The sequence below is a fragment of the Chrysochloris asiatica genome, unplaced genomic scaffold (genome assembly GCF_000296735.1).
Source record: "Chrysochloris asiatica unplaced genomic scaffold, ChrAsi1.0 scaffold00116, whole genome shotgun sequence".
Classification (NCBI taxonomy): Eukaryota; Metazoa; Chordata; class Mammalia; order Afrosoricida; family Chrysochloridae; genus Chrysochloris; species Chrysochloris asiatica.
This window is the reverse complement of record NW_006408634.1, coordinates 9,777,275-9,790,146: the sequence shown is the minus strand read 5'-3', so window position 1 is coordinate 9,790,146 and position 12,872 is coordinate 9,777,275. Positions and strand designations below refer to the sequence as shown.

The 12,872-nt window shown below is 49.1% G+C and overlaps 1 protein-coding gene across 1 annotated transcript; it reads right to left on the bottom strand.

The window, feature by feature from the left end:
• Positions 1-1,171: 1,171 nt before the first annotated feature.
• AP2S1 (adaptor-related protein complex 2, sigma 1 subunit) lies at positions 1,172-12,046 on the bottom strand. The gene is made up of 5 exons (XM_006868244.1): positions 11,901-12,046; positions 7,262-7,411; positions 2,778-2,891; positions 1,415-1,474; positions 1,172-1,273 (listed from the first exon to the last, which is right to left on the bottom strand). Exons 1-5 carry the CDS (start codon positions 11,901-11,903, stop codon positions 1,172-1,174), a joined length of 429 nt encoding a protein of 142 aa, XP_006868306.1. The 5' UTR covers positions 11,904-12,046.
• Positions 12,047-12,872: the final 826 nt, after the last annotated feature.

The window sequence follows — 12,872 nt, the reverse complement described above, 5'->3', positions numbered from 1 at the left end:
GACCCCATGTCATCATAACTGTCTTTATGAGGGAAAGAGGGAGGCAGGAGGAGGCTCAGAGTAAGTTTAGAAGGTGCTAGCTGCTGGCTTTAAGGAGCTCTGGTAGAGTAGTGGTTGTGAATTGAGATACGAACCTCATGGTCAGCAGTTTGAAACTACCAGCTGTTCCACGGGAGAAAGATGAGGCGTTCTGTTCCTGTAAAGATTTACAGCCTCGGAAACCCTGTACAGGGTCACTGTGAGTTGGAATTGACTCCACAGCACATAACCACCATAACCACCACCACTTTGAGGATAGAAGGGACCATGAGGTAAGGAACGCAGGTGGCCTCTAGAGGTCAGGCAGGTAATGTAACAGTTTCTCCCTAGGTGTGTCCAAAAGAACTCAGGCCCATTTCAGACTGAAGAACTATGCTATGTCTGTAGTCACTTGCTACAGTGGAATCTACCAAATGCCAGGAGTGGCCTTTACCCACTGTTAGAACACCCTTGCACCACCCCCAGGACCCTCTGGAGTGGTGACCACCCCCACACCTGTTCAGAGCCGATGGCCACACACCTGTGACTTGTCAAGGTCAAATTTCAAGGGAGCAGTTCTATCCTGTAACATGTGGAGTCAGAACTGTCTCAAGAGGCAATGGGGTTCGGGTTTCTTGTTCTGTTTTTCGGTCTCAGTATTATGATGTCATCCAGTCGGTCCAGACTTGGAGACCATTATGGAAGGGAGCAGATCTCAAGTGTGAGTGGTTCCCCACGGGGCATCTGCTAACTAAGAGACAAACGGCAGGGCCCCCATTCCTCCTCCCCCTGTACCTAAGCGACTCCTGGGAAGGCAGACAGAGGGCTAGAGACGGCCAGGCAGGGGCCACAGGTTTATTGGGGGCTCCGCGTGCACGTGCGCGCACACACACACACACACACACTCACTGCATCACATGACAATGGCACGGTTAACTCAATACACGCACAAAGTAATCTCTGCCCTTGGCTGAGGCCCAAAGGTGAGTTGGGAGGGCATCCTTCTCCCTGTGTCCCAGACCCAGCTGGGTCCCTTCCTCCTGTGTGGCTGGGGGAGGGGAGGCTAGAGGTGGGCTGGGGCCTGGCAAAGGGAAGTGAGTGGGGGGCGGACAAGTCCTGGGAGGCTGGTCCGGGCGGGGCTCGCCTGCCCACCTCACTCCAGAGACTGCAGCATCAACAACTGTTTCAGCACCTTTGTCTGGCTGGTCTCCCGGATCTCCCCAGCCAGGAACATCTCATCCACAACCGTGTAGACCTGAATGGAGCAGGGCCAAGAGGAAGACGCCAGTGTGAAGGAGGGGGGCGCCCTCAACACCTTCATGCCCAGGAGTCAGGAACTGGACATCTGACATTCCCAGCCTCCCCCTGGTCTCCAACTTCTCCCCTGAGAACCTACCTTATAAAAGTTGAACACCAGATCCAGCTCGCAGACGTTGTGGAAATATTCATTTAAGACCTACGAGGAGAAGACAAGGTGGTAAGCTTACCAGCTGCTCCTGGGAAACCCTATACGGGGGTCCCCGTTATGGGTTGGAATCGATTCAACGGCACTAAACAACAACAACAAACCTCAGGTCAAGATGACAACAGCAACTTGAAAGATTAGATGGGAACCGTGGGAGGAGGGGGGCAATGAGTTTATGTTAACAAGGGAGGAGCTCAGAAATGGAGAGAAAGGGGCTCAGGGGCTCGTCTGAGTTCGCTAGTGCTGATATGATGGCAATGCCATAAGCGGGTGGCTCTAAGAAACAGAAATTGATTTTCTTACAGTTCGGGAGACTAGAAGCCCGAATTCAGGGTGCTGACTCAGGGAAGGCTTTCTCTTTTGATTGGCTCTGGAGGAAGGGTCTCATCTCTTCTGAACTTCTGCTCCTGGGGGATCTGCATGGGCCTTGGCATTTCTCTTCCCCCACCCATCTCTGCTTGCTTATTCAATCCCTTTCATATCTCCAAAGACACCGCCACTCCAATCCTGCCTCCTTAACCTATCACTTTGTTACATTAATAAGGCACATCGGATTTTTAACCACACGTATAACAGGTAGGCCTTACATTACTTATTTGGAGGGGACAGTGAACCACATGGTTGGCGGTTTGAGCCCACCAGCTGCTCCACAGGAGAAGCTTTCTGCTTCTGTAAAGATTTACAGCCTTGGAAATGCTATACAGGGACTCTATGAGTTGGAACCAACTCGACAGAACTTAACAACAAGGAGGGGCCTTCACAAAGTGTGTGGACAAATTCCAATGCCTTTCAATTCCATTTTCCACTATTTGAAGATAGATAAATATGGATATACACAGACTAGCTAGACATTGTTGTGAGGTGCCACTGAGGCAATTCCAACTCACAGTGACCCTGTATAGGGTGTCCAAGGAGCAGTTGGTGGGTTTGAACCACCGACCTTGAGATTAGCACTCCAATGCTTATCCTACAGCACCACACCAGGACTCCAGACTAGCTACACAGACAGATAAAGAGAGATCACATACAGTTGCAAAGGAGGGCATTGTTGGTCAAACTCTGAAAGGGAGAAATAGGAGCAAATAGCATCAGATGGGAACAGACCAACGCGGCAAAGAAGACTGAGGCGGGGGAGAGAGCCACAAATGGACGGACACAGACAGACCAGCATTGCTGGAGCAGATATAAACACATAAGGAAAGACAGACAAAAAGAAAGAGGAGGTGGGTGGAGAGAGAGGAGTATGAGGGCGGCTACACATGCCCACCGTGCCTGCCCCACCCAGTTCACCCACCTCCACGAAGTTGTGGATGGCCTCCAGGTAGGCTAGGTTGTTATCATTGACGTCCACACAGATGCAAAAGTAGAGGCCGGCGTAGCGTCGATAGATGATCTTAAAGTTCCGGAACTGTGGGCAGGAGAAACCATTAGCAATAGAGTATGCCCAGGAAGAAACGCCCTGGACTCGGAGGACCGGACAGAGAGGGGTTGAGATACTGGGTCTTGCATTTCAGGCATAGTTCTTTGGACCCAGCTCTGCACCAGTACTGTGCTGAGGACACGGCAGGGACCAAGACTCAGGCCAGTCGGGAAGATAGGCTGATGTCCAGACAGGGTGGACACAGGGCTGGCAGGGCTGGGATGGAGAAGCCCTGAAGGGTCAAGGAGGGCTTGCTGGCAGAGGGGCCATCTGAGGATGTGCAGGAGTTGATGGGCCGAGGGAAGAGTTTGTGTAATGGCTATGGGAGTCTGGCATGTTCAACAGCATCAACGTGTCCCAATCATACCCTTCTAAGGCCCCTTGTTGCCTATGTATAGAATTCATTCATTCATTCATTCATTCAGTCACTCCACAAACATTTCCTGAGCACCTACTGCATGCCAGGTCAACACTGAAAGTAAGTCCGCCCAGGCCCTGGCTTCACTACACCACAGCATCTATACATAGGATGACAGTCACACATGCACATAAGTTGGGAATAAATACACAGGGATCAGGGATATGGACTCTAATTTTATGTGTGTGCAAGGTGATAAAAGAGACAGATAAATATAGAAATACAGACTAGATAATATAGTTGCAAAGTACAGCGTCTTTGGTCAAAATCTGAAAGGCCCTGTTCTAAGGCTGGGAGAAATTCCTGCGTGGAGGAAATCGGTAATGCATTCAGTCACTAATAGAAAGGTTGGAGGTTCGAGTTCAGGCAGAGTAACAAGAGGTACCAGAGACCTGGCAATCTACTTCCCCAAACATCAGCCACTGAAAACCTTATTGGAGCCCAATTCTACAAGGAGTCGCCATGATTCCAGAGCCTGTATGTGCATATTTGGCGCCACCTGGTGGCAACTGTGAGAAACAACACTGTTGCGTGCTCTCAAATGGGTGCACAGCATGACAAAGTTGAATTGTCCTCATAGGTTTTTCCTAGGTGGAGATCTTAATTGGTGCAGATCGCCAAGTCTTTCTCCCTGGGATCCACTTGGTGGGCTTGACTTGCCAACATTTCATTTCACAGCAGAGCACTTCACCATTGTACCACCAGGACTCCTTGTTGTAGTTGTTGTTGTTGGGAGGTGCCATCGAGTCGGTACCGACCCATAGCGACCTTATGCACAGCAGAACGAAACACTGTCTGATCCTGGGCCAACCTCACTATTGTTGCCACGCTTGAGTCCATCGATGCTGCCACTTGGCCAATCCATCTTCTCGTTGGGGGTCTTCCTCTTTTTCTCTGACCCTCCACCTTACCAAACATGATATCCTTCTCCAGCGACTGGTCCTTCCTGACAGTATGTCCGAAGTCTGAGAGACCAAGTGTGGCCTTAGGTAGCTTGATTTTCTTCTTTCATTTTTCATTCTTTTTGTTAATTTTTATACTTGGGGTATGTTTTCTAAAATATTATTATAGATGCATGCACATAGTCCATAGATGTAGCTTTTAAGTGCCATGGAGGCAGTTCCAACTCATAGCAACCCTGCATAGGGTTTCTGAGGAGTGACTTATGGGTTTGAACCACTGCCTTGTAGTTAGCAGTCCAGTGCTTATCCCACAGCGCCACACCAGGATTTCATAGATACATAAGCATATCTATGCAATGCATGCTATGCTGTTTTTTTTTAATTGATTCATGGATGTAACCAAAGGTCCCTAGGTGGTCCAAACAATACACCTTTGGCTGGTAACAGAGGTTGGCGGTTTGAGCCCACTCAGCAGCACTGTGGAAGAAGGACCTGGTGATCTGATGCTGTAAAGAGTAAATCCACAGCCATCCTCCAGGACAAAGCGAAACTACTCCACAGGGTTTCCAAGGGAGTCCTGGTATGGCACTGTGAGTTAATGTGCTGGACTGCAAAGGTGGTTTGAACCACAAGTTTGGCGGTTCAAGCTCACCAGCAGTTCCTCAGAAACCCTGTACAGGGTCGCTGTGGGTTGGAAGCAACTCAATGGCACTTAACAACAACAATCTTTACAAAGGAATCCTATTGTGGTGCTGTAGGATCAGCACTGAACTGCTAACTGCAAGGTTAGTGGTTCAAACCAACCAGCCGCTCCTTGGAAATCCTATACAGGGCTGCTCTAAGTTGGAACTGGCTTGATGGCACTTTAACAATTTTTACAGAAGCAGACTGCCATATCTTTCTCCCATGAGGCAGCTGCCGGGTTTGAACCACTGACCCTACAGTTATCACAGCAAGCACCACTGCACCACCAGAGCTCCTTCCATAAACATTAAAGCCCAAAAAGAAAACCTATCAAGTAATTTTACTCTGTACACAGGTTGTTGTTAACTGCCGTTAAATTGGTTCTGGCTCATAGTAACCGTGTATAGGGTGGTTTCCAAGGAGTGGCTAGTGAGTTTGAACCCCCAACCTTGTGATTCAAATTGACTTGCAGTCCAGTGGGATCTCTTAAGACACAAATCAGTAACAAAAGCAAAATCAGTAGTGGAAACAGGATCAAATGTTTTCAAGACTGGTGCTCAGGGGGACAGGGCTCAGGAGTAGAGGCCCAGAGAGTTTTATCTGGAGATCTGATAAATCCATTAATGACTGATCTCTAGAGCTCTGATACTGCTCCCTTCTCCTCTCTCCTTGAAACTCCCCTTCCCCACACTCCCCTTCTCCACACTCCCCTTCCCAGCTGCTCCTCCTCTGTCTGTGCAGACTCCTCAGCTTCTGTTTTAAACTCCTAGCCTCTCAGCTTTTCTTTACTCTCAGATAAGTGGCTGCCCCCTGGGGAGCGCCCCGGCCTTTTCTGACTCTCCCATGCCAGCCCTGTCCACTCTGGGTCATCACTGACTGGGGACAGGTCTGTCTCCCCCACTAGACTACACATGAGGGCAGAGCCAGGGCTCTCTCAGACACCACCGAGTCCCCAGCATGAGGAACGTTTGGTGAATGCATGAGTGAATGAATGAATGAATGAGTGTGCTAAACACCTGGGCCTGGAGTAACCTAAAGACCAAAAGTCAAGTGCCCATCTGATAGTCTCACTGGACAGGCCCCCCTTTCTGGCTGTCTAGTTCAGCTTCAAGGAGCTCTGGTGGCACAGTGGGTTAGGCTGCTAACTACAAGGTCAGTGGTTCAAACCCATCATCCATTCTGAGGGAGAAAGATGTGACTTTCTTCTCTCTCAGATTGCAGCTCAACAAGACTTCAGGGCTTGGCTCCAATGTCCTGTTCGCAGTGAGGCCATCCATCCCTGACCACATCTTTCAACTGGTCCTCTGTCAGGGACTCATGCTGACAGAAAGGGAGTAAAATGTGGGATGGAACTTCATATTTGTAAAGAATCCAATTTACCTGTTGAGGCTGGAGAAATCCCTGAGAGGACAGCCCGAGTTACTCTTCAAACCTTGAGTCAAAACTATGCCCTGACGTCACCTTTAAACTAAATAACCCTAACCAACCAACAAACGAACAAAAGCCACTGCTCTCGAGTCAGTTTGGACCCAGAGTGGCCCTGCAGGACAGTAGATTTCCCAGACACTCAATCTTTACGGAGGTAGACAGCCTCATCTTTCTGCCACAGAGTGGCTGCTGGGTTTGAGCCACCAACTTTGAGGTTTGCAGCCATGATGCTTAACCCAGTGCACCACCAGAGCACTTTACTTTTGAAAAAGGCACAGAAAAAAAAAAATTCCTCCAGTGAAAAAACAAAGAAACAAAATCAGAAGAGGGCAATATATTAATACTAATTAAACCTAGATACTGTTCCAGTTTTTTGGTTTTTTTTTTAAATCCCAAACCAGTTGTCCTGGCATTGATTACAATTTGTGTGTTTCAGTGTTGAACTGTGCTCCAGAGGGTTTTTTAGTGAGTTTTCAAAAGGAGATAGCCAGGTCTTTCTTTCGAGGCACTTCTGGGTGGACTTGAACCACCAATCTTGGTTAGTAGCCTAGCACTGCTAAGTTAACTGTTTGTTAATCTTCCATCTACTTTTCTCTGATTGTACTCAGCTGGATGCAAGCTGGAAAACATTTACGTAGAAAAGTAAATGAAGAAAGCATTTTGTGGGTTTTTTTTTTTAGAGTGTTGTATAAATGAATACAGGAAGGAAGGAGGGTATCCCAGGGCCCTGTATTCAGGGATTGGGCAGGAAACAGAAGAAAGGGGCCCAAAGGACCAGACAGGGGGGTGGAGGTTGCGGGAGAGATGAGGATAAGGGAGGCAGGTACTTCACAGGGTACGAGGGGATTCGAATTGGGAGGGGAGAGAAGGTGAGGGAAGAGGGTGAGGTGGCCTGGGAAGAGAAGTGGGGTTGGGGGGACTGTCACCTCCACAAAGTTGGTGTGCTTGGCATCGCGGACAGTGACCACCGCATGCACCTCCTCAATCAGTTTCTGTTTCTCGTCATCGTCAAACTGCATGTACCACTTGGCCAGGCGGGTCTTGCCCGCCCGGTTCTGGATGAGGATGAAGCGGATCTGCGGTCAGACAGTGGAGGAGGAAGTGAGAGAGGTAGGCAGGTGACTGAAGGAAGGCTGAGCCAGGCAAGGGTGGTGCCCACCACTCCACCCATCCCGCTTATGGGCGATAGGACCCAGGTCTCCCAGCCACCAGCCTCCAGAGCTCTCATCTCTCCATGCTTCCCAGAGCCCAACAGGGCCCCTCTGGCCCCCCGCCCTGTCTCAGATGCTCCCAAAGCCCCAGTGGAGTGAGTTCTCTCCCACCTCAGGGCCCCGAGGCCCTGGCTTTCCTCCCACATCTCTGCGTGCTTCAGTTTCCTCTCTTGCAAAACCAGTTTCCTAAGACCCACCTGGTTTTGGTTAGATTCCATTATAAACTTAGTTGTGTGTCTGGTACATAGTAGTGTTGTTGTTGTTAAGTGCCCTTGAGTCGGTTCTGACCCATAGCAACCCTGTATAGGGTTTCCAAGGAGTGGCTGGTGAGCTTTGAACCGCCAACCTTCAGGTTCAAACCAACCTTGCACTCCAGCACATTAACCCACAGCGCCACACCAGGACTCATGGTACATAGTGGTGATGGTAGTTATATGCCATGGAGTCAGTTCAGACTCATAGTGACCCTGTACAGGGTTTCCAAGGCTGTAAATCTTTACGGGAGCAGAAAGTCTCATCTTTCTCCTGCAAAACAGCTGGTAGTTTCGAACTGCTGACCTTGCGGTTCGCAGCCCAGTTCATAACCACTATGCTACCAGAGAGGCTTCAAAAAGTTCATGGTAAAAGTTCATTATCTTTTCATTCCATTTTCCCACCAGCTTTCTGAAGCTCCCACACATAGTCAGACAGCTGTGCAGAGATCACTATTCAATTTCAGAATATCAGGATTACGGTGCTCATTTTGGGTGAGCACTCATTACTCCAAAGAGAAATCCTGTACCCATCTGCACTCATTCCCCATTCTCTCTCCCCCTAGTTCCTGGCAACCAGGAATCTCCTTTCTGTCTCTAAGAATTTGCTTATGCTGGACATTTCATAGAAGACGTTTCACACACTCTGGAATCTGGCTTCTGTCATTTAGCATGATGTTTTCTAGGTTCATCCACGTTTTAGCAATGATCACACTTCTTTTTACTGTGGAATACTATTCCCTTGTCTATATGCCACATTTTATTCATCCTTTTATTCACTGATGGATATTTCGGTTGTTTCCCTCTTTTGAGTATTATGGAACAGTGCTGCTTATGACCATTCATGGGCATGTTTTCATTTCTCCTGGATACTATGTTTTCCCCATATAACACGCCCACACATATAGTGTGCATAAAATATAACAAGCTGTTTGCAAAACCTGTATAACGCGCGTGTTATTTGTGTAAAAATTTGGCATATACCTAGGAGGGGAGAAAGGACCTGGTGATCTGCTCTGGGAAGATGGTTGTTATTGCTGCTAAGCGTTGTCGAGTCAGTTCCAATTCATAGTGACCCCATAGAGGGTTCCCAAGGACAGGCTGGTGGCTTTGCTCTGCCGACCCTACAGTTCAAACCACGCTTGTGGTCTACTGCTCTATCCTACAGCGTCACACCAGGGCTCCCTAGGAAGTCCTTTGGGGGCAGTTCTACTATGTCTTAAAGTCACTGTGAGGCAGAATCGATGCCGCAGCCCACAACAACAACAACATGATAACTCTTTATCTTACCTTTTCCAGAAATGACTCATGGTTTTTCAAAGTGGCTGCTACTTTTAAAGTAACTTAAAGGAGACCTGATGTCACAGAGGTTAAGTGTCCAGCTGATAAATGAAAGGCCAGCTGTTCAAACTCACCAGACGCTCTGTGGAAGAAAGAATGGGGCAGTCTGCTTGTTTAAAGAAAACATAGTGGGGCAGTCCTACTCTGTGTTCCAGAATCACTGAGAGTCAGAATCGATCTGACAATAATGAGTTCGGGTTGGTATTTAACTGCTTAGCGTCTCTGTTTATTCACCTGTAAACAGTGTTACAAATAATGCTGTTCACGTAAGGGTGTAATGAGGAACAAACAACATGAGAAGTGCTCTAAGGAGCACCTGGCCGTGTAAGAGTTTTGTGTCAGCTATGATAACCCACGTCAGTGATGACTAGGAAATGTACTGTGGTTCTGAAAAGCCACTGAATGGATACCACATGTGCTTAGCATAATGCCTATGATATGCTGAGCATCTGTTACAATTACCTGTTGGCTCTGTGGAATAAAGCACTGGACCACAAGGTCGGTTTGAACCACAGGGTTAATGGTTCAAACTCACCAGCTGCTCCTTGGAAACCTTACACAGGGTCACTACGAGTTGGAACCAACTTGATGGCACTTAACAACAACAACAACATCATTATGATTGAGAGGCATTTAACCAAGTTGCTAAGAACCCAGACTTTGGAGCCAGAGTGAATCCTGATACTGCCAACTACTGGCTGTGTGTTCAAGGACCAATCACTTAACTTCTCTCAGTTTTCCTCTCTATATAATGGACAGAATGAGAAGCACTCCCTCACAGAACCGCTGTTTGGGTCAATCAACACAATAGATATAGTACAGCCTGTATTGAATGTTATCTAAGTACTTACTCTTTTTGGCATTATAATTCATCGTAATTTGACAATGACAAAACTATGGTCCCAGCTCACCTACTAGGAAGCTTGCCTCTGGGCTCCATTCTGTCTGACATAAGCACACTTATACCCATTTTACAGATGATGAAAGTGAGGCTCAGGAAAAGGAAGTCTCACAGCCAGAAAGCTGAGCTGGGAGTCCAAAGGCTTTCTTCTGAACCCCTTTACCAGGACTTGTGGGTGCCTTTAATTGAAATCCACTCTCTTTCCTAAAGCATATTCACCACACAATCCATCCCCTCCTCCCCCAACCACCCAGACTGGACGGGAACAGGATATTACACTCTACTTCCAAGAACCCCTTCTGCTGAGCCAGGGAAAATCACTTCCTGGCAGGGCAGGGGTCCTGGGCAAGAAGGGAAGGGGTATGGGAGGAGGGCACACAGGCAGCCAGAGCCTGGGGTAGGGGTGACGACGGCAGAGCTGGAGATAAGTGGGGCACGAGGGAATGGGAGCTAGAAACAAGACCACAGAGCTGGGGTGGGGTGGGGTGCGGGAACTCAGCCACGTATCCCCAAGTTCCCTCATATGCCTCCTTCCTGTTTCTCTTCCCAATTAGAATCTTTCCACCTCTGAGGACCCACCCTGACAAGTCCCTCAAACTTCTGGGTGGCCCCTCAGCTTCCCTATCTCCAAGTCTCCTCCCCTGGAGAGAGTCTCTTTGGTTTTCACTCCGCTTCAATCCCTTCTCCCAGTTCTTACCTACTCTTTTATAAGGCATCCCTTTTCTGACTCAAGGAGCCCTGGTGGTGCTGTGGACTAAGTGCTGGGTTAGAGGTTGCAGGTTCAAACCCATCAGCCGCTACAAGGGCGAAAGATGAGGCTGTCTACTCCTGTAAAGATGGACAGTCAAGGAACCCCTATGAAGTAGTGCTTTGTTGTCTGTAGTGTTGCTATGACTGGGAACAGACTTGATCCATAGCAATGGGTTTGGTTTGGTCTCTGCTTGAAGGCCTCCTCCCTAATTCCAAATACCACATCTGGCCTCCTAGAACCCTGCTGTGTTGACACTTTCTTTCTCCTTTCAGCACTTTTCTCACCTCCCTGCTCAAAAAACTCCCATCTTAAGGGGAGGAGTGCTGCCCACTTTCAAAATTCAACACCCACGCCAACTGCCTGCCCTCAAGAGCCTCCTCCATCTTTCTCCCTATCCCACTCCTCTTAGAAAGACCCACTCCAATGCTTCCTACTAATTTCTGGTGCACTCCCTACCTCCAACATAAAGTTGGAGGTTCAAACCCATCTGCCGCTCCTCGAAACTCTATACAGAGTCACTAGGAGTCGAAGCCAATTCAACAACACTTAACAATTCCCTACCTCAGAACCCTCTCCCCCTTCGCAGTTCAAGTTCCCTACCTGGAAAATCCCATTCACTGCCCTCCCCTTCTCTCCAGTTTGATCCTGCCCCTATTTCTGCATCTTCTCTCCACCTATCAGGTCAGACTCCTGTGAGGCCGCTGTCCCCAAATCCAGTCTTCCATTTGTCTCCAACGCTCCCGCCTCACCCTAAAGGTGATACGCCCTATGCTTCTTCGCTCCAATGCCCTCGCCCAGAGACCCTGCCTTCGCTTCCTCTCCTGTTTCATCTACCCTGTTTCAAGAACACAAAATTCCTCCAATGTCCCCCGACTCGCATTTCCCCTCTCCTCTCCAATGACCCTTTGCCTCCGTACCCCCGGCGACCCCCGGTGACGACCTGGTATCTCCTCCCTTCCCGGTTTTTGAACCACCGAATCCAGAGAGCCCGCGCTCGGCCCAGACCACCGCACCGCGGCAAGTGGGGGGGCTGTCATCGCTCCACAGAGCTCAGGTGACTGCACCAGGACCCTCTTCCGCCCGTCCCCGGCGTGGGCGCGCCCCTGTTACCATGGCGACCCCCGTCCGGACTCCAGCGGCCCTGGTCCCGTGGCAACTGTGAGGGTCCGGCTCCGGCTGCAGATCGGGGCGCAGGACTAGAGTGGACTTCCGGCAAGGGGACCCGCTGGTCGTCTCACGCAAGACCCTCTGGGAGTTGTAGTCCTGCACGTCTGGGCTGCAAGCCAGCGAATGAAGCCGAACCTTCTTCCCGGCATGCTGAGCGATTGCCCTTTTCTTACCACACGATTCAGTTCCCAAATGCATGCTGGGAGTTCCCGATGTGCAAGGCAATCAGCAAAGCGGGCCTTGCTTTCGGCAGGAAATGTAGTACGGTGGCCCCACCCACGCTTCTCAGAGAGAAGGGGATGCTGGGAATAATAGTTTGGGGAGATTTTTTTGTTTTAAATTACTTGTTGTCGTTGTTAAGTGTCATAGTTCCGACTCATAGTAGCCATGTATAAGGTTTCCGAGGCGCGGCTGTTGAGTTTGAACCACTGACCTCGGGGTTCAAACTGACACTGTGGTCCAAGGCTTATCCTACAGCGCCACACCTGGAAACGATGTTTGTGGTTGAAGTGCCATCAAGTCAGTTCTGACTCATAACGACCCTTTTGTAGGATTTCCAAGGAGCAGCTGGTGGGTTTGAACTGCCTGTGGTTCGGAGTCCAGTGCTGATCCTACAGCATTACACCAGGTAACCATGTAGGGAGCTAGAAATGTAACTTGTCTTTGGTTAAATTATGTTGAAGGTTTCTCTGTGAAAGAGGAATAGTAGTTTAAGAACAGGAATTTGGGAGTGAAAATTAAAGTTAGTCTAAATCCAGCCATTGTACTTCCTAGCTGTCTTTTGACCAGGGTTGTTGTTGTTAAGCACCATGGAGTCAGTTCTGACTCATAATGACCCTGTCTTGGGTTTCTGAGGAGCAGCTGGTGGGTTTGAACTGCAGACCTTTCGGTTTAAAACCACCCTGTGGTCCAGGG